The sequence below is a fragment of the Hypanus sabinus genome, unplaced genomic scaffold, assembly GCF_030144855.1.
Source record: "Hypanus sabinus isolate sHypSab1 unplaced genomic scaffold, sHypSab1.hap1 scaffold_598, whole genome shotgun sequence".
Classification (NCBI taxonomy): Eukaryota; Metazoa; Chordata; class Chondrichthyes; order Myliobatiformes; family Dasyatidae; genus Hypanus; species Hypanus sabinus.
The window spans coordinates 261,820-282,320 of NW_026781454.1; the positions used below are offsets into that span (position 1 = coordinate 261,820).

The window sequence follows — 20,501 nt, forward strand, 5'->3', positions numbered from 1 at the left end:
ACTCAAAAATCCTTCTGTTGCTTCGTCCTTTGTACCATAATTGGTTCTATCGCTCTTCCCTGCACCACAAAGAGTTAAACTTTCTTCAAGCTTGAATGACAGTGTTTTCACTGGAACACTGGAATTTAGGAGGATGAGAGGGGATCGGATTGAAACATATAAGGTTATTAAGGGATTGGACACGCTGGAGGCAGGAAAAAAGATCCCGATGTTGGGGAAGTCCAAAGCAGAGGCCAGAGATTAAGAATAAGGGGTAGGGCGGTAGGCCATTTAGAACAGAGTTGAAGAAAAACTTTTTCACCCAGAGAGTTGTGGATCTATGGAATGCTCTGCCTCAGAAGGCAGTGGAGGCCAATTCTCTGGATGCTTTCAAGAAAGAATTAGATAGAGATTTTAAAGACAACTGAGTGAAGGGATATGGGGAGAGGGCAGGAACGGGGTACAGCTTGCGGATGATCAGCCATGATCACATTGAATGGCAGTGATGGCTCGAAGGGCCGAACGGCCTACTCCTGCACCTATTGTCCGGCGTGAACAAACATTCCACTCTCAAAATCATTGAGATCACATGTCCCCTCCATTGCGATGTTTGTTTGAGACAGAACGTATCCTGTGCTGAAGAACACGAAATTATGAGAACTACTCACACCGCAGTTTATAGCGGGGGAGGGGACGGCGGGGAGGGGTGTAAAGAGGTGGTGGTTCCATTGTCTAGTCGGTTGGTGGGACCTGTTGTAGATCACTGCCTGCAGTCTTGATTCCCTTCTTTCAGAAGTGTGTGGATCAAAAGAAGGTTTAACAGAGAGACATCTGCACCGTGTGAGTTGTCCTGTGAGGAAACCTCTGTGATCTTGGCTTTTTTCAGTGATTGAGTAGAATTCGACATGACCTAAGTTTACCGGATGGTGTATACGTTGCAGTTTTTTTTTAAATAACAATGTACTTGACTGTATCGGTAGTAGTTTGGTAAAATCAGTGGGGTATTTGATGAGAAATAAAGTATACTGCGGCGTCTTGACAGGGACGTCGACAGAATATTTCCTGTTCTGGCAGGAACTGAAAGCAGTTGAAGACAGTCTCCCTCCTTTTCTCCCTCCACCCTTTTCACCCCCTCTCTCCGCCCTCTTCCCCTTTCTCACACCCCACTCTCCTCCCTCTCTCCCACTCTACTCTCCTTTTTCCCCCTGTCCCCTCTCTCCCCATATCCCCTCCTCTCTCCCCGCTTCTCCCCCTCTCTCCCCCTTCTCCCCCTCCCCTCTCTCTCCCCTCTGCTCCTTTCTCCCCATCTGTCTGCCCCCCTTCCCCCTTCTCCACCTCTCTCTCCTCCCGTCTCTGGAATGCCCTCCTCAATATTCAGCAGAAGCAGATTATTACCATTAATTACCATTGTAAATACCATTGTAAATATCACTACCAGGTGCATGTCTATTTTCCTTAAAACACACACACACACAGTAAAAATCTTCCATGTCCGTAAAGCCTCACAGTTTTAAAGACGATATCGAACAGGATAAACACTGGAAATCCTCTCCTGACGAGGGACATATTGAAACACCACAACGTTCCCCACCCAGTACGGTCTCTGTGTGTACTTGGTGCTGAGCTTCTCTTTCTGTTCCAGCGAGTCCGAGTCCCTGAACTTAGTGGACGCAAACAGTAAGTGAACACACCGTGAGCAAGATTCAGTTGATAACACACATGTAAACCTGAGCTTCACATCATTCAGCATGTAATTCCACACCCTGCTCCACAACGCATTAAGTATATGACACAAAAGCTGATTCAAGCAAATGATTCCATTGTGCTGTTCGGTCCAGGCTTCCTATTGTACCTCAATGCACGGTGACACAGATTACATCCAGTATCTGTCCACAATTCGATCTGCTCCAGAGAGCAACCGCGACCCGCAACCCGGCTCCGTTCAGTTGGTGTCAACACACTAATTCATTGCAACACGCTCAGAATGCTGGAGGAACTCGGCGGGCCAGGCAGCATCTATGGAAAACAGGACAGTCGACATTTTGGGCCGAGACCCTTCGGCAGCACCGCGTTGTGGAACACCTGCACTTTGTCTGCCGGAAAAAGCAGAAGCTCCCAGTGGCCAGCCATTTTAATTCCACTTCCCATGCATATTCCGACATGTCAATCCCTGGTCTCCTCCACTGTTGTGGTGAGGCGACTGGAGGAGCAACACCTTATATTACGTCTGGGTAGCCTCTCACCTGATAGCATGAACGTTAATTTCTCAAACTTCAGGTAATAGCTCCCCCGGCTTCATCATTCCCCATTCCCGTTTCCCGCTCTGGCCTTAACGCTTTACCTGCCTATTGCCTCTCTCCGGTGCACTTTTCTTTTTCCCTGGTATTCTGTCCTCTCCTATCAGATTCCCACTTCTCCGGCCGTGTATCACGTTCACCAATCAATTTCCCAGCACTTTATGTCATACCTTCCCCCTCCATGTTTCACCTATCACTTTCTGCTTCGTCCTCCAACCCCGTTCTCTCTCTGTCTAGCTGTGACCCAACATCTTTCTTTTTTTTTGTTTTCTCCAGTCCTGCTGAAGGGTTTGGGCCCGAAACTTCGACTGTTCTCCTTTCTGTAGATGCTTCTTGGCCTGCTGAGTTCCTCCAGCATTTCGTGTTTGTCGTTTGGATTTCCAGCTTCTGCAGACTTTCTCTTGGCATTAATTTATTGTATACTTGGGGATCAATTTATTTTCAGACTGAAAACGGTAGTGACAGCTAAAGGCAAAGATCGTTGTGGAATTATTGGAAAGACACAACATCAGGACGGGCAATGTGAAGTCGGATGAAAAGTTATGCTTTTGGAATAATATTTTCTTTTGAACTCTGGTCCTTCAATTTCACCAGATTTAACTGTGCTTCCACTGCCTGGAGCTCCACTGATCTCAGAGTCAGCCCTTTTATAAAACAACTTTCAACAATTGTCCACAATGGGGCCAGTAAAATAATGGGCAAGGCGGCAACTGTGTCGAGATTACAATCTGGAGATAACCACGCCCTAAAAAGTACAAGAAGATAAAAATATATTTCACCTTCAGATGAGCGTTCACTTGCTAGAGATAAGTGACCTGATCAAGCAGATAAAATTATCACTAATGGGTCTATTTGCGTTCCTCCCGTTCAGATCCCTGAAAGTTGCCTCACGGGGATGCGGGGGTTTATGGGGGGGTGCTATGTTTACTGAATGATGAAAATCCCTTTAATATTAAATTCACTGGATGTGCTTTTGTCAGCCAGAGGATGTTGAAGCGAGATTTAATAAAATTCACATGCTGAATTTACTGTGACCGACCTAGTTCAATTTGTGATCTCAGCGCCTTAATCCTGCCTCTCACCTGTAACATGTCACTCACATGTCCTTCAAGGACCATTACACTGCAGAGATTACAGAATTATTTGCAATAATCTGCTTCTCCTGAATATTGAGGAGGTCATTCCAATGAGACACTAGACCCAGAGAGAAAAAAAAAACAACTCAACTGTCTACAACTGGCGATAGCCAGTTTCAGTTCTCCCACAACAGAGACTATTTTGTTCACGTCCCTGTCAAGACGCCGCGGGATACTTTATGTCTCATCAAAGACCCCACTGATTTTACCAAACTGCTATGGATGCAATCAAATACCTTGTTTTTTTTTAAAAAAAATACTGCGATGTATAGACCACCCTGTAAACTTAGGTCATGTCGAATTCTTCTCAATCACTGAAAAAAGCCAAGATCACAAAGGCTTCATCACAGGACAACTCACAAGATGCAGATAACTCTCTGTTAAACCTTCTTTAGATCTCTCACCTACCCACACACTTCTGACAGAAGGGCATCAACACTGCCGGCGGTGATCCACTACAGGTCTCTACAACCGATTATATAATGGAACCATCAGCTCTTTAAATCCCCCCTCCCCTCGCTATAATCTGCAATGTCGGTAGTTCTCATAAATTCACCCTCTCCTGCAGCTGCCGACCGAAATGACGCCTAGGATGGGCAGATAGTGTTGTTACGAACCTCATAACTGGGTCACTTACCAGCAAAGACAGAGAGGTCCTTTGAAGTCTGATGATAGGATTTTTAACAGTATTTATTGGTAAAAATACACAAAAATAATATCAATGCAAACATACAGATAATATACGTCGTCAATACTATATCTAAAAGTGCGGGTATGATAATAATCAATAAGAAGTGGCTGTATCGTTGTCCAGGGGATAGTGTATTGTCCGATGGAAATATAAAAGTCACTCTGTTCATTCAGGCTGCAGCCATTGGTTGGAGAGAGAGAGAGAGAGAGAGAGAGAGAGAGAGAGAGAGAGAGAGAGAGAGAGAGAGAGAGAGAGAGAGAGAGAGAGAGAGAGAGAGAGGAGAGAGAGAGAGAGAGAGAGAGAGAGAGATTTGGAGAATGTATTGCCCGATGGAAATATAAAAGTCACTGTTCACGCGGCTGCAGCCTTTGGTTGGAGAGAGAGAGAGAGAGAGAGAGATTTGGAGAAACTTGCCAATTCCTTTTATGATTTCGATCCGTCAGAGTCTCGTTGGTGTGGCCGTTCACTTGTGGCCTCTCCTTTAGCTAAGCCGTTCTTCCGTGGTAAGGCCGCCAATCCCAGGCAAGGGAAAGGACGCACACGAACCCCCCACCGGCTGACGCTATTAAAGGCTGTCACGGGATTCCTAGCGTTTCTCCTGGTGCGTCTGAAGGGGTTGTTCCCCAGACCCTCTTTTATCCTTATTCACGGGGTCTCAGATGTCAATCAGGTTGGGATGATGCAATCCCTCAACCAGCCCACTCTGGTCATCCCCTGAGGGCTTCAATGAATAGTACAGTACTCAATACACAATTCCGTCTCCCAGAGACAATGGCCGTTATCCGTGGCTTTGTCTCGCTGAGGCCAGGACACATTTCAAACCTTGTCGATTCTCACTCATTTCCTGGGTCCCAGACCCGAACTAATAGTGATTTTGCGATTCTCAAAAAGGAGGGGGCGACTTTGTACCCTTTGCCCCTCAGAGGTGTGGCACATTCGTAACAGTGTCGATCCCGCCAGCGAAGGAATAAACAAAGCGAATCCTCGGTTCCGTCAGTCAGCGATCAGTAAAGCCCCGGGTGTGGAGAGGCCGGCCTCCTGCTGGAAACTGTAGCCCGGGGACAGTTCCCAACATCTGGAAGCTAGCTCCTTCCTCGCCTTTGCTGTTCATTCGCAACTGCATTGAAAGTGCGACGTTTCCATTAACACTTCCAACTACACCAGTTTCCCGCCGGGCATGCACAGGAAGTTGATCTAATTAGTCGAAGGGAATTATTATTTCTTTCAAAAGCGATTCACCTACAGTTCTACTGTTCAATCCACCAATACGTTCTCAATCTCATTTAAGTGTTCACAGAAGTGGCTAACGGGCTTTATGATGTTTATATTTCAGTATACAGAGCTTCTTACCGTGTACCACGGCTTCAGGTTCTGTTACCACCCTGTCCCAGTGAGGCTGTGTTACGGGTTCTGTAAGTAATGGACACACCCAGGTTAATGTTCAGTCAGCTCCTGTTGATAATCATTAACTAAACTCAGAGCTTTATCAGCGGGTCTCTCCTTCTCCTAGTCCTTGGAACAGGGTACGTTCGGTCTCTCAAACACATCAGAATGGGGATGAAATGTGATCTCAGTGACTTAGAACGTGGAATGGTTGTTAATGCCAGACGGCGCAGTTTATAATATCGCAGAAACTGCGGATTTCCTGGGATTGTCGCCTTCAACAGTTTCAGTTTGCGGAGAACAGCACAGAAAAGAAGTAAGGCTGCGGCAGTTCCGTGAGCAAAGACTCCTTATGAATGAGAGAGATCGAAGGGAAAAGGCCAGACTGATTCTATATATCAGGAAGACGACAGTATCTCAAATAACCACGCTGCAACAATAGCGTGCAGAGAGGCATCACTGAACGTGTAACATGTCGAAGACTGAACTGGGCGGCTTACAGCTGTAGAAGACCAGGGACATACACTCAGCGGCCACACTATTAGGTACAGGAGGTGACCGTGAGATGTACTCCAGAAAGTTTTATTTCAGATAGTCTTAAGATAGACTCTATCTTTGCGCAAGGTAGCACAAAAAACATACAGAGAGAAACAAATAAACAAGTGCCGAGCTCTTGATTCCGTTCCCAGTGAATTCCCTGGGCCCAAACAGTGAGTGAGTACACCCTGCGGAACGTTCAGTTGAGATCACGCTCAGCAACCCGGACCTCACACTGATCGGGATGTAACTCCACACCCCGCTCCCCAGTGCTTGAACTGAAGGACACCAAACCTCAGTCAGGCAAATGGTTGTATTGTGTCGTTCGGTACCGGCTTCCGATTGTACTTCGGTGCACAGTGACAAAGATTACATCCAGAATCGCTTTCCAATTCAGTCTGCTCCAGGGATCCTGTTTCCTTTCGGTTGGTCTGATCGAATTAATTTATTGTTTAGTTCTGGACCAGTTTATTCTCAGACTGAAAAGCCCAGTGACAGCTGAGGGCAAAGTTCAATATGGGTTTATTAGAGAGACACCAGCAGGACGGACTCTGTCAACTCTGGTTGGGAATACTCTTCCTTGTGAACAGTGGACAGTCGCTTTCGCCAGGTGTGACGGTACCACATCTGCTGCAGCTGCACTGATATCAGAGTCGGACCGTTTATAAAGCAACCTTCAATATTTGTCCCCAATGGGGCCTCTATAATAATGGGCAAGGCAGCAACGGTCTGGAGATAACCACGCCCTAAAGAGTACAGCAAGATAAGAATATATTTCCACATATCAGAGTTCACTTACTGGAAATAGATAAAATTATTAATCAGATAAAAATATGACGAATGTGTCTGTTTACTTTCCTCCCGCTGGTGTGCTTCCCCGCCCTCACATTTACAGATACCGGAGCCGTTTCTCCTTACTGTGTGATGAATATTCTGTCTCCTGAATATTGAGGACGGTCATTGCCATGACACGCTGGACCCACAGAGAGAGGGAAAACATCTCAACTGTCTTCAACTGGCGGTGCCTGGTTTCAGATCCTCACACAACAGGAACAATTTTGTACACTTCCCTGTCAAACTCCGCGGGATACTTTGTCCCATCGAAGTTCCCACTCATTATACCAAACTACCGCGGATACAATCAAGTATATTGTTGTTTAAAAAAACTGTAATGTATACAAGCCCCTGTTTTATGTCACACCACAAGTCAAGATCACAACAGATTCCTCATACAAAAACTCGCAGGGACAAATATCTGTCTGGTAAACCTTCTTTTGATTTCCCACCTCGCCACTGACTTCTGACAGAAGCGAAACAACACTGCAGGCGGTGATCCACAACAGTTCTCAGCAACCGACTATATAATGGAACCATCAACTCCTTACATCGCCTCCCCCCACAGCAAGTCAATGCATTCAATTAGATGAAGGGAATTATTAATTCATTTAAAAGCGATTCGCTACAGTACTAATATCGATGAACACAATATGTTATCAATCCCATTCGTGTTCATAAAAGTGTCTAAATATCTTTATGATGTTTATATTTCAGTATATAGCGCTTCTTACCTTGTGCCGCGGCTCCAGGTTCTGTTACCACCCTGTCCCAGTGAGGCTGTGTTACGGGTTCTGTAAGTAATGAACACACCCTGGTTAATATTCAGTCAGCTCCTGGTGATAATCATTAACTAAACCCACCGGTCACCGGTATCAGCCGGTCTCTCCCTGTCATGTTCTTTAGTAAAGGGTACGTTCTGACTCCAGCAAACATCTCAATGGAGATGAAATGTGATCTGGATGATTTTAGGGTGGAATATTTGTTGTTTCAGACGGTTCAGTTTGAATATCGCAGGAACTGCTGAAATCCTGGGGTTGTCAAGTTCAACAGTCCAGGTTTTGCGGAGAATGGTGCTGGGAAATGAATCAGGTTGCGGCAATTCTGAGAGCAAAAACGTCTTAGTAATGAGAGAGGTCGGTGGAGAAAGGCGGGATTGATTCAATCTGCCAGGAAGACAACAGTAACTCAAATAAGCACGTTACTCCTGCACTGTGCGGAGAGGCATCGCTGGACGCGTAACGTGTCGAACATTGAACCGAATGGGCTCCGGCAGTAGGAGACCACGGACATAGAGCCAGTGGCTGTATTACTGGGTACCGGAGGAACACAATACAGTGCACACAGACATTTGTTGTCAACAGCCAATGACATTTAAATCAGCAAGTTTTATTTTAAATATCACTGACAGATACTTGCTGTCTTTGCTAGAATAGCACACTCACTCCTGCAGAAAAATCAGGCGGATCCGCAAAGCCACATAATTTTAAAGACAGTAATGAAATGGTAGAAAAACTAGAATTCCTGCCATCACTAGTGGACGCATTAACTCATCGTAAAGTTGCCCACCCAGTACAGTCTCCGTGTTTACTCTGTGCTGAGCTCCTGGTTCTGTTTCCAGCGAATCCGAGCACCTGTATCTCACGACAAATCGATCAGCTCGAGGGAGCAACCGCGACCCGCATCCTGGTTCAGATCGGGTGGTGTCATTTCGCATTAGTTTATTGTTTACTTTGGGACCAATGTACTGTCAGACTATAAACTTCAGTGACAGCTGAGGGCAGAAATCGCTGTGGACTTATCGCTGTGGGCCGAGATGGCCTGTTTCCGTGCTGTGATTGTTATATGTTATATGGTTATAGGAAAGACACAGCAGCAGGATGGGCCATGTCAACTCTGGTAAAAAGTTATGATTTTGGAACAATCTTTTCTTTTGTACACTGGACATTCACTTTCGCCAGATTTAACCGTGTCCCGGTAACGTGCAGCATCACCGATCCCACTCAACAACTTTATAAAGCAAACTTAAATATTTGTGCCCAATGGGGCCATTACAATGATGGGCAAGGCAGCAGCACCGATCTCAGTCAACAACTTTATAAAGCAAACTTAAATATATGTCCACAATGGGGCCATTACAATGATGGGCAAGGCAGCAGCTAAGTGGAGATTGCAAACTGGACATAGCCTCAGCCAAAAGAGTACAACATATTTCACCATCTGATTAGTGTTCACTTACTGGAAATAAATAACCTTATCAATCAGATGACTTTCATGACTACCGGTTCTATTTACATTACTCCCGTCGGTGTGTTACCCCGCTATCACCATTACTTTGCAAATACCCGAGCTGTTTAAAGAAGAGGAAGTGCTGGCGCTATTAAGGATAGTGGATAAGTCTCCAGGACCTGATAGGATATTTCCTGGGAATTTGAGGGAAGTTAGTGCAGAAATAGCAGGGGCTCTGACGGAAATGTTTCAAATGTCATTATAAACGGGGATGGTGCCGGAGGAATTGCGTATTGCTCATGTGGTTCCATTGTTTAAAAAGGGTTCTAAAAGTAAACCTCGCAAGTCTAGGCCTGTAATTATGACATCAATGATGGGTAAATTAATGGAAAGTATTCTTAGAGATGGTATATATAATTATCTGGACAGACAGGGTATGGTTAGGAACAGTCAACATGGATTGGTGCGTAGAAGGCCATGTTTGACAGATCTTATTGAATTTTTTAAAAATTTCTAAAAATTTATTACATTTTTGGAAATTTACAAAGAATAAATGAGGTTATAAAATAGTAAGAAAAAGAAAAATAATATTAACCCTCTCCCCTCCCCTTAACCCTCCCCCCTTAACGCTTGTCTAAAGAAAGAAAAAAAAGAAAGAAAGAAGAGAAAGATTGCCTGGATACCGGAGGATCCCCACATGCTCCATGAAGTTCAAAATAATTTTAATATTTATTTTTACTTTCCCCAATTACTTTATAATTTTATCTCCAAAGGACCTATGTATTTAATTCCATCCTTTGTAGGTACGGGAGCCAAATTTTCAAAAATATATCATATTCATTTTTGAGATTGTATGTAATTTTTTTAAGTGGAATACAACTATGTATTTCATTATTCCAACGATCCATAGTTAAATATAATCAGATTTCCATGTAACTGCGATAACTTTTTTGGCTACTGCCAATGCAATTTTTATAATTTTTTTCTGATACTTATTCAATTTAAGTTTCGGTATTGTCCCTTCAATGTATCCTAATAAAAATAATACTGGACTATGTGGGAGTTGTACTCCAATAATTTGTTCCAATAAAGGTCTCAGATTTATCCAAAATGGTTGAATTTTAAAACAAGACCAAGTAGTATGTAAAAAAGTACCAATTTCTTGATTACAGCGAAAACATTGGTCAGACATATTTGAATTTAATCTATTTATTTTCTGTGGTGTTATATATCATTGATGTAAAATTATATTGTATTAATCTAAGTCGAACATTTATTGTATTTATCATACTATCAGAACATAATCTTGACCAGCTTTTTCCATCAATTTTAACATTCAAATCAGATTCCCATTTTTGTCTTGATTTATGAATTCCTGATTTAATTGTCTGTTTTTGAATCAAATTGTTCATACAAGATGTATTTTTTTAATTTTTAATTTTTGAATTAATATTTCTATTTCACTAGGTTTTGGCATGAACATTGTTTGACCAGCTTTTCTCGTAAATAATTCTTTAATTGAAAATAACAGAAAAGAGTGTTCTTTGATATTTTATATTTATTTTTTAATTGATCAACCGACATCAATATACCTCGTTCAAAACACTCACCTATATATTTAATCCCCTTTTGGAACGAATTATATAAAAGTTTATTATCCATTGTAAAAGGAATAAGCCTATTTTGAATTAAAGTTCTTTTTGCTAATAAAGATTTCTTTATCTCATCGTCCATATTTACCTTATTCCATAAATCAATCAAGTGTCTTAATATAGGAGATGTTTTTCCCTTATCCATTTGGATTCCCATTTATATATAAAATCATCTGGTATGTTTTCTCCTATCTTATCTAATTCTATTCTAATCCATGCTGGCTTTTCTTCATCAAAAAAGACGCAATAAATCTAAGTTGATTTGCATAACAATAATTCTTAAAATTTGCAATTTGTAACCCTCCTAAATCAAATATACATGTCAATTTTTCCAACGATATTCTTGACTTCTTTCCTTTCCAAAGAAATTTCCTTACATATCTATTCAGTTCTTGAAAAACTTCTGAGGTAATTGTATTGGTAAAGTTTGGAATAAATATTGCAATCTAGGAAATATATTCTTTTTTACAGCATTAACTCTACCTATTAATGTTATTGGTAACATAATCCATTTATCAAGATCCTCTTTTATTTTTTTAATAATGTCAAATAATTTTGTTCATATAATTTTTTTACATCATTATCAACTCTAATACCTATATATTTTATCCCATTTATTACCATTGAAATTGAGTTACTAATCGACATTGATTATAATTTCCTTTGGTAAGGGGTAAAATTTCACTTTTATCCCAATTTACTTTATACCCTGATACCCATATTCTTCCAATCTAAAAGATAATCTTTGCAAAGATTGCAATGGGTTTGTTAAATAAATCAAAACATCATTAGCAAATAAATTAATCTTATATTCTTCTTGATTAACTCTGAAGCCCCCAATGTCTGAATCTGTTCTAATTAATTCAGCTAATGGTACTATTGCCAATCCAAATAAAGCAGGTGATAATGGGCAGCCTAGTTGACCTCGTTAAGCAAAATGGTGTTGAAATCTGACCATTTGTAACTACTTTAGCTTGAGGATTAGTATTTCAGGTTTAAATGCATTGTATAAAAGATTTTCCTAACTCATATTTTTCCAATACCTTAAATAAAAAATCCCATTCCAATCTATTAAATGCTTTTTCTACATCCAAAGCAACTGCCACACTCATTTTCTCTCTTTTTTGTGCCAAATGAATTATACTAAGTAACTGGCTTATATTATCCATTGATTGCCTGTTTTTAATAAAACCTGTTTATCCATATGTATTACTTTTGGTAAATATTTAGATATTCCTTTAGATAAAATGTTGCTATTATTTTATAATCTGTATTCAACAAAGAAGTAGGCCTATATGATGTTGGGTTTAAAGGATCTCTATCTTTTTTTGGCAGAACAGTTATAATCGCTGTTAAAACTGCATTCTTTCCACGATATATTTCTTCCATAAAAGGAGGAATTAATCAATCTTTAAACCTTTTATAAAATTCAGGAGGAAAACCATCTTCTCCTGGGGATTTATTACTCTGAAGTGATCCTAAAGCTTCTTCAACCTCTTTTAATGTAAAGGGCATATCTAATCCTTTCTGTTCTTCCAAATTTAATTTTGGAAGGGTTATTTATGATAAAAATGTATCTATCTCAGTAATCGTATTTTGTGATTCTGATTGATATAGTTCAGTATAATTTCTTTTTAGTTTCATTAATTTGTAAGTGACCTTATACACACTTGTTCTAATTGCATTTATTGTTTTAGAAGCCTGTTCTGTTTTCAACTGCCAAGCAAGAATCTTATGAGATCTTTCACCTAATTCATAATATTTCTGTTTAGTTCTGATAATTACTTTTTCTGTACAATATGTCTGGTGTATTATATTGTAGTTTTTTTTTATTTAAAATTGTCTTCGTTTTTCTTCAGTCATATATCTTTGAGATTCTTTTTCTAACTTTAAGATATCTTTTTCTAATTGATCTATTTCTGCCAAATATTCCTTCTTAATTTTAGATGTATAACTTATAATCTGACACCTTAAATATGCTTTCATCGCTTCCCATAATACAATTTTATCCTGAACTGAATGTAAATGTGTATTAAAAAAATTTGAATCTGTTTTTTCATAAAATCACAAAAGTCTTGACGTTTTAATAAAATTGAATTAAATCTCCATCAAGAGATCGATTTCTCCTTATCCATCATTATCATTATTATCAAGGGGAATTATTGCTTTATATTCCACACTTTTCACTCTATCTTGAATATTTTTTGATAATAAAAAAAATCAACCCTTTAGTAAGTTTTATGTCTATTTGAATAAAATGAATAATCTCTTTCTCTTGGATTATTTTTTCTCCATATATCAATTAGGTTTAAATCTTTCATTTATAATAAAGTTAGTTTTATTACTTTTGATTTTGTGGCAACTTTAGTTGACCTATCCAAAACTGGATCTAAACAAAAATTAAAAGCTCCACCTATTAATATTTTATCATGTGCATCAGCCAAGTTCAAAAAAAACTTCTTGTATGAATTTTACATCATTTTCATTGGGTGCATAAATGTTCATACAAGTCCATAATTCTGAAAAAAATTGACAATGTATAAACACATATCTCCCCACAGAATCAATTACTACATTTTATATTTTAATTGGTAAAGATTTATTAACCAAAATTGCAACTCCTCTTGATTTTGAATTAAATGAAGCTGCAATGACATTTGCAACCCAATCTCGCTTTAATTTCTTATGTTCTGTTTCTGTTAAATGTGTTTCTTGTAAAAAAGCTATACCTCCTTTCATTTTCTTAAAATATGTTAAAACTCTTTTTCTTTTCACAGGTCCATTAAGTGCATTAACATTAAAACTTAAAAAAATTAAGTAAATTAATCATTCATAATACATTGGGAACTCTTTGAAATTCTCCATGTTGCTATGAGTCTCTCCCCAACCATCCAGGCAAAAAAGAAGACAAATAGAAGAAAGGTAACTTATATATAAGGAAAAAACCCAAAATACTCCCTCACTAATGTTGCGAATAAAACGAACACAACATTACTCCCCCCCCCCCACTTACGGGTCATGGCAATCGCCATGATTGTACAAGTGAAACTCGCAGCCATCGATCAGGAGCTCCTCCAACTCCCTCGCAAAAAAAAAGAAAATATATTAGTGAAGAAACAAAAGAAAATAATTAATGTCTCTGCTCCCAATTCATACTCAACTATTTTTTCCCTTATAAATGTCTGTCAAGTCCAACCTTGTTTCATTCTTCTTCATTAGTCCACTTCATTTCTATAATTCTTTACTCCTCTTCGTGGACATCAGGTAATTCTTATACAAGTTTCTCTGCTTTCCGGTAGTCAACGAAAAATTTTCCTTCTTAGTTATCCAGAAAAATTATCAATTTTGCTGGGTAGCTCAATAAAAATTTATAGCCCTTTTCCCAGAAATATTTTTGCACTGGATTAAATTCCTTCCGCCTCTTCAGAAGATCGTAACTTATGTCCGGATAAAAAAAAAACTTTTATCTTCTATTATCAATGGCCCATTTCTCTTTTTAGCACCTTGAGTAGCTGCCTTCAAGATCACTTCTTTACCTTGCTCCCTTAAGCATTTTATCAAAATTGATCTCGGATTTTGATCTTGCTGAGGTCTTGGTCTTAAAGCTCTTTGTGCTCTTTCAATTTCAATTACTTGGCTTCCTTCTTTCATTTCCAAAATTTTCGGAATCCATTCTTGAAAGAATTTTATTGGATTTTCTTCCTCTGTACCCTCCATAAGACCAACAATTTTGATATTATTTCGTGCACTTGAGTTTTCAAGCGCATCTATTTTTTCCAACATCCGTTTTCTTTTTATTGTCCAGGATAGATTATTGTCTTGTATCTTATCTATTCTTTCAGTATTTTCTTCCACTTTTACTTCCTTTTCTTCAACTTTATTATCCATCTTCTTTTGTTTTTCCACCACATTATCGAGTGTGTTCTTCATCCTTCTTATAGCTTTTAATTCATTTATAATATATATCAGGATATCTTTTATGACTCCTTTAATCTCCATTATCTTTTCCTCTTCTTCTTCCTCTGAATCTCCCACAGAGTCTGACTCCACTTCCGATATACTTCCAGGTTCGCTTCCAGCCGTAGTTGGGATTTGTAGTTTTGTTACTTTTGCTGATATCTGTTCATGCACACTTGTTTCTTCGCGCATGCATTGTTCTTGCCGTTTCATTTAGAGACCGCCGACGTTGCTGCAAATTCCTGTCCCGCGTCAACAGAAGTGCCATGCACTTCGCCGGGAGGAGATCCAACTTGAGTCCGAGGCTTCGCCGATACGGTTAGGCCTTTTCCCACGCCGATTTGCGCAGTCTTCGAAGTAGTAGCTTTCTTCTGTTTCGGTTTTGGAGCCATATCAGAAGATAATACTGAGTTATTTATAAATAGTTTCTAGTAGATATTTGTTAACTCTTCTTCATTTAAACCTTATTTCATTACTTTTTACGAGGGAGCTGGATTCCCAACCTCTTGATCCTACGGCAGCACGCGACGTCCGCAGATCTTATTGAATTTTTGAAGAGGTTACGAGGAAAGTTGATGAGGGTAAAGCAGTGGAGGTTGTCTATATGGAGTTCACAAAGGTCTTTGACAAGGTTCTACACGGATGGTTAGTTAGGAAGGTTCAATCTTTAAGTATTAATATTGAAGTAGTAAAATGGATTCAACAGTGGGTGGATGGGAGATGCCAGAAAGTAGTGGTGGATAACTCTTTGTCAGGTTGGAGGCCGGTGACTAGTGGTGTGCGGCAGGGATATGTACTGGGTCCAGTGTTGTTTGTCATATACATAAATGACCTGGATGATGGGGTGGTAAATTGGATTAGTAAGTATGCTGATGATACTAAGATAGGTGGCGTTGTGGATAATGACGTCGGTTTTCAAAGCTGACAGAGAGATTTAGGCCAGTTAGAAGAGTAGACTGAAAGATGGCAAATGGAGTTTAATACTGATAAGTGTGAGGTGCTACATTTTGTTAGGACTATTCAAAATAGGACAATCATGTTAAATGGTAGGGCATTGAGGAATGGAGTAGAACAGGGTGATCTAGGAATAATGGTGCATAGTTCCCTGAAGGTGGAATCTCGTGGATCGGGTGGTGAAGAAAGCTTTTGGTATGCTGGCCTTTATAAATCACAGCATTGAGTATAGGAGTTGGGCTGTAATGCTAAAATTGTACAAGGCATTGCTGAGTCCAAATTTAGAGTATTGTGTACAGTTCTGGTCACCGAATTATAGGAAAGCAGTCAACAAAATAGAGTACAGAGAAGATTTACTAGAATGTTACCTGGGTTTCAGCACCAAAGTTACAGAGAAAGGTTGAACAAGTTAGATCTTTACTCTTTGGAGCTTAGAAGGTTGAATGAGGACTTGATAGAGGTATATAAAATTATGAGGGGGTAGAGAGAGTTGACGTGGATAGGCTTTTTTCCCATTGAGAGTAGTGGAGATTCAAACAAGAGGACATGAGTTGAGAGTTTGGGGGGTAAAAGTTTAGGTTTAACACGCCGGGGAACTTCTTTACTCGGAGAGTAGTAGCTGTGTGGAACAAGGTGGCAGTAGAAGTGGTAGAGGCAGGTTCGATATTGTCATTTAAAAAAAAAAAAATTGGACAGGAACATGGACAGGAAAGGAATGGGGGATTATGGGCTAAGAGCCGATCGGTGGGACTACGTGAGAGTATGCATTCGACACGGACTAGAAGGGCTGAGATGGCCTGTTTCCGTGCTGTAATTGTTATATGGTTATATGTGAGGTGATGGACATTCAGATGAAGTAGAACTTGTACAGTGAATGGCAAGGCACTGACAAGTGCATAGTTCACTAAAAGACAGGATTGTGAGAAAAAAAAGCGTTTAGCATGCTTGCCTTTATCAGCTGTGGCGTAGAGTGTAGGAGCGGGGGATTATTTGCAGTAATATAATTTGTTGTGAGACCACTTTTGGAATATTATCTACAATTTTGCTTACCCTGTTATAGGAAGGACGCTGTCAAGTTGGAGAGGGTGCAGAAGAAATTTACGAGGATGCTTTCTGGACTAGAGGGTCTGGGTTACAGTGAGGCTGGCCATGCTGGACCTTTATTCCTTGGAGAATGAGAGGTGACCTCAGAAGTTTAAAAGCATAAGGGGTATTGATAAGGTAGATCGTCATTATTGAAGAGTTGGAGAGCACAGAATGAAAAGTCACAGAGAGAGGAGAGGAGGGGAAAAATTGAAAAGAGACCTTGGGGACAACCTCTGTACACTGAGGACAGTGAGTACCCGGAAGAAGGTACCAGAGGAAGTGGTTGAAGTGGGTTCAACTGCAACATTTAACCGGCATTTGGACATGTACATGGAAGGGAGAGGCTTGGAGAGTTATGGACCAAACTAGACATGTGCGACTAGCAGGGAGGATGCTGTGGTTGGTATGGACCATTTGAGCCGAATGACCTGTTTAGCCTGCATTACTCTAGTATTCCTTAATTCTAAAGTGACACAAGTTGCATCCCTGTGCAAATACTTTTACTTGTACACATCGTTCTGCTATCAGTCACTGTTGTCTTTTCAGGGCTCCTGGCATCCAAGGTTTTACACATACACATTGTGGATCATGCTAACTATCTGCCCTGTTCTGCTGTGAGTTAAAATACAATGAAAATCAGATGCTTTCTGTAGCTATGCTAACACGTTACCTTCCCTGCACTGCCATATATTCAGTTACTAATCAATGGTCAATAATACATCATCTTCCATAGTATCAGTAACCTGTGAACTCAATCCGAATGGTGAGCGAGCTGGGAACTTACTCTTCAGAGTAAAGGTGGGGGTGGGGAATTGGGGAGAGGTGATTTGATAGAGGCGTATAAGCTGGTAAGAGGCATAGATAGAATGGAGAGGCAACAACTTTTTCCCAGGGTGGAAATGACTAATATGAGGGGGCATAATGTTAAGGTGATTAGAGAAATGTATAGGGGTTTGTCAGAAGTATTTTTTTTAACAAAAAGAAAATGGTGGTTGTATGGAATGCGCAGCCTGGGTAGTGATAAGGGCAGATGCATCAGTGAGATTTAAGAGGCTTTTAGATAGACACATGGATGAAAAAAATGGACAGCTATTTGAGAGAGTAAGGATCAATTGATCTTGGAGCAGATTAAAAGTTCGGTGCAACATCATGGGCCAAAATCCCTGCATTGTGTTATATTGCTCTATGTCTTGCCCAGCTCAGTTTAAGCCCTGAGAGGAGTGACGAGAGCTGTGAAGCGAGGTGCAATAAACCCTTTGGAATCATATACCTTTAAGGCCCAGAAATAAACTATGTGATTTTCATTTTAATGACAGAGATGGTATCCTATAGGTAGATTTGTTTTTCTGCTGGGATGGAATGGTTCAGGTCAATTAAACTTTCAGCAGCGTGTAGGGCTCTGCCTATTCCTTACCTCACCACCATTTTGGGGTCAATATTACAAAGCATTAGTGAACCTCATTATAGTTTAAACTTCCCATTCTTCTAAAGCATCATGTAAATGTAAAGTACTTTGAATTAATCCATATTTTTCTCTACTTCAGGTGAAAGATGAGCGGACATTGGCGATTCTATGAGAAAGTAGTGCTGGGTGTTGTTATTACTCTGAGATTGTTATTCGTGTTCTGGGATAATGACCAACGTCGAGAGATTGATGTTGCAGAAACTTTTCATCGCAATGACCTGCCCAAGGTTGTTACTGGTGATGCAACTGAATCAGTGCTCAAGCCAAAGTGCCACGCGAACACGACATTGCTGCACCTGTCCTCATTTCATCAAGAGAAAGAGCACATAAAAAACTTCTTGATGTATAAACACTGTCGAGAATTTGACATGATTCAAAATGTTCCAGACAAATGTGGTGGTGGAGAAGAATCTCAGAATGTCTTCCTGCTCCTGGTCATCAAATCTCACCCTTTCAACCAGGATCGGCGGGAAATGATAAGGAAGACCTGGGGCAGAGAACGCGAATTCAATGGGGTCCTAATTAAGAGAGTCTTTATTTCTGGTGTCTCTCCTGACCAAAAAGAAAGTAGGAAATTGAATCAGCTGTTAGCCATGGAAAACAGAGAACACAGAGATATCCTACAATGGGATTTCTTGGATACCTTTTTCAACCTCACCCTCAAACAATACAAGTTGCTGCAGTGGGTCAGTGAATTTTGCCCCAGTGCTAAATTCATCTTCAATGGAGATGATGATGTATTTGCCAATACCGATAACATGGTTGATTACTTGCTAGACATGAAGGTTCACCAACACCTGTTTGTGGGCCGTCTCATTTATGGGTTTGGACCCAAACGCCAGATGTCGAGCAAGTATTATGTGCCAGAAATAGTGACCACCATTAAGTCGTACCCACCATACATTGGTGGAGCGGGCATACTTATGTCTGTGTATACAGCTCACATCATTTTCCACATAGCCCAAGACCTTGAACTATACCCCATTGATGATGTATTTTTGGGGATGTGTCTGGCCAAGGCTGGACTAGCCCCACACTCCCATAGCGGATTTAGGACAGCTGGAGTCAGGGTTCCTTCAACCCAAGATGAATCCTTCAATCCTTGCTATTACCGTGAGTTGCTGCTAGTGCACCGTTTTCGGCCTTTCGAACTGCTACTGATGTGGGATGCGGTGCATGATGCTAATCTGAAATGTGTTCGTTCTCCCCAGAAGTCTGCATCCACGGAGAGGACCACATGAGTCATGAGAGGATGTAGCAACTGTTGGAATGTAATGCAGTTTGTGCACATGTGTTAATCAGTTGTTTATGCAATGTAAGAGGTTTAATTCCTAAATTCTATAGGAGTATACATTAATTCATAGAGTTGGTGCCTTTCTACATTCTACAAATATTTGAAAAGCTGTTAGGTGTCATCACTCAGCCTAATTATTAATGCACCCATAATGACATTACAATATTGCCAGGAGCACCACAATTTAAGTCAATTGTAAAGTTATTCCAAGTGAGCAGTCCTTGTTGCATTGCGTGCACATAGGTACAGCATGTTCACTTGGGGCATTTGTATAATAAGCCACCAATAAAATTTTTAGTAACAGTTATTTCTGTGTATTTTCTTCTTGCCGTTTCTTACATGACACTTGCAAAATGTGAAAGAGACAAATGTATTTCTTGGACTGGAACTGTGAGAACAACAAAGAATCTAGATCTGAAATTGTCTCAGGGTTGGAGGAATGGAGAAACTTATGGTCATCACTTCTGTACTCAAATGTCAGCTTGCATTGTGTCTGTGTAACTACATATCAAATAAAAGCACACACGCAGGAGATGGCTTGAACTGGAGTATTTACATTGCAGAGAGGGAAAGAGATCAATGAACATGTGGGGACAACAGATCAATATGCATACATAGACGGCAGTCCATATGTAGTGCGAAGGGGAGTGGCATTAGATTTGGCAGGTGTCATGTCTAAGACAATGTACTCGGTTGCCAGTGTCATGTTGCTTGTGTTGACACGGTCATCACTGAGAGGTAAGTCCGGTAGCTTTCACTAGTGGCCAACCTGGACATCGGAAATCTGGAGAGGAGGGAACTTCAATAAGGCTCACTGTCCGAGGGGCAATAGAGCAATCGGTGACCAATCAACTAGCGGCCAATCGGCATTTGGGATTGATTAGTAAGAGCAAATTAAAGGAAGGTGGGGCAAACCCAGTGGCCGTCTTCTGAGTAGAAACATAGAAAACCTACAGCACAATATGGGCCTCTCGGCCCTCAGAGCTGTGCCGAACATGTCCCTACCT

General features: G+C 40.5%; 1 protein-coding gene across 1 annotated transcript; it reads left to right on the forward strand.

Annotated features, from left to right (window-relative positions):
- Nucleotides 1-18,286: 18,286 nt before the first annotated feature.
- LOC132389551 (N-acetyllactosaminide beta-1,3-N-acetylglucosaminyltransferase 3-like) lies at nt 18,287-19,441 on the forward strand. The gene has a single exon (XM_059962022.1). The coding sequence runs from the start codon at nt 18,287-18,289 to the stop codon at nt 19,439-19,441; it is 1,155 nt and encodes a 384-aa protein (XP_059818005.1).
- The last annotated feature ends 1,060 nt before the right edge of the window (nt 19,442-20,501 follow it).

Excerpts from the sequence above, each read along its gene's own strand:
- LOC132389551 (XM_059962022.1), top strand. The coding sequence starts at position 18,287 with ATGAGCGGACATTGGCGATTCTATGAGAAAGTAGTGCTGGGTGTTGTT.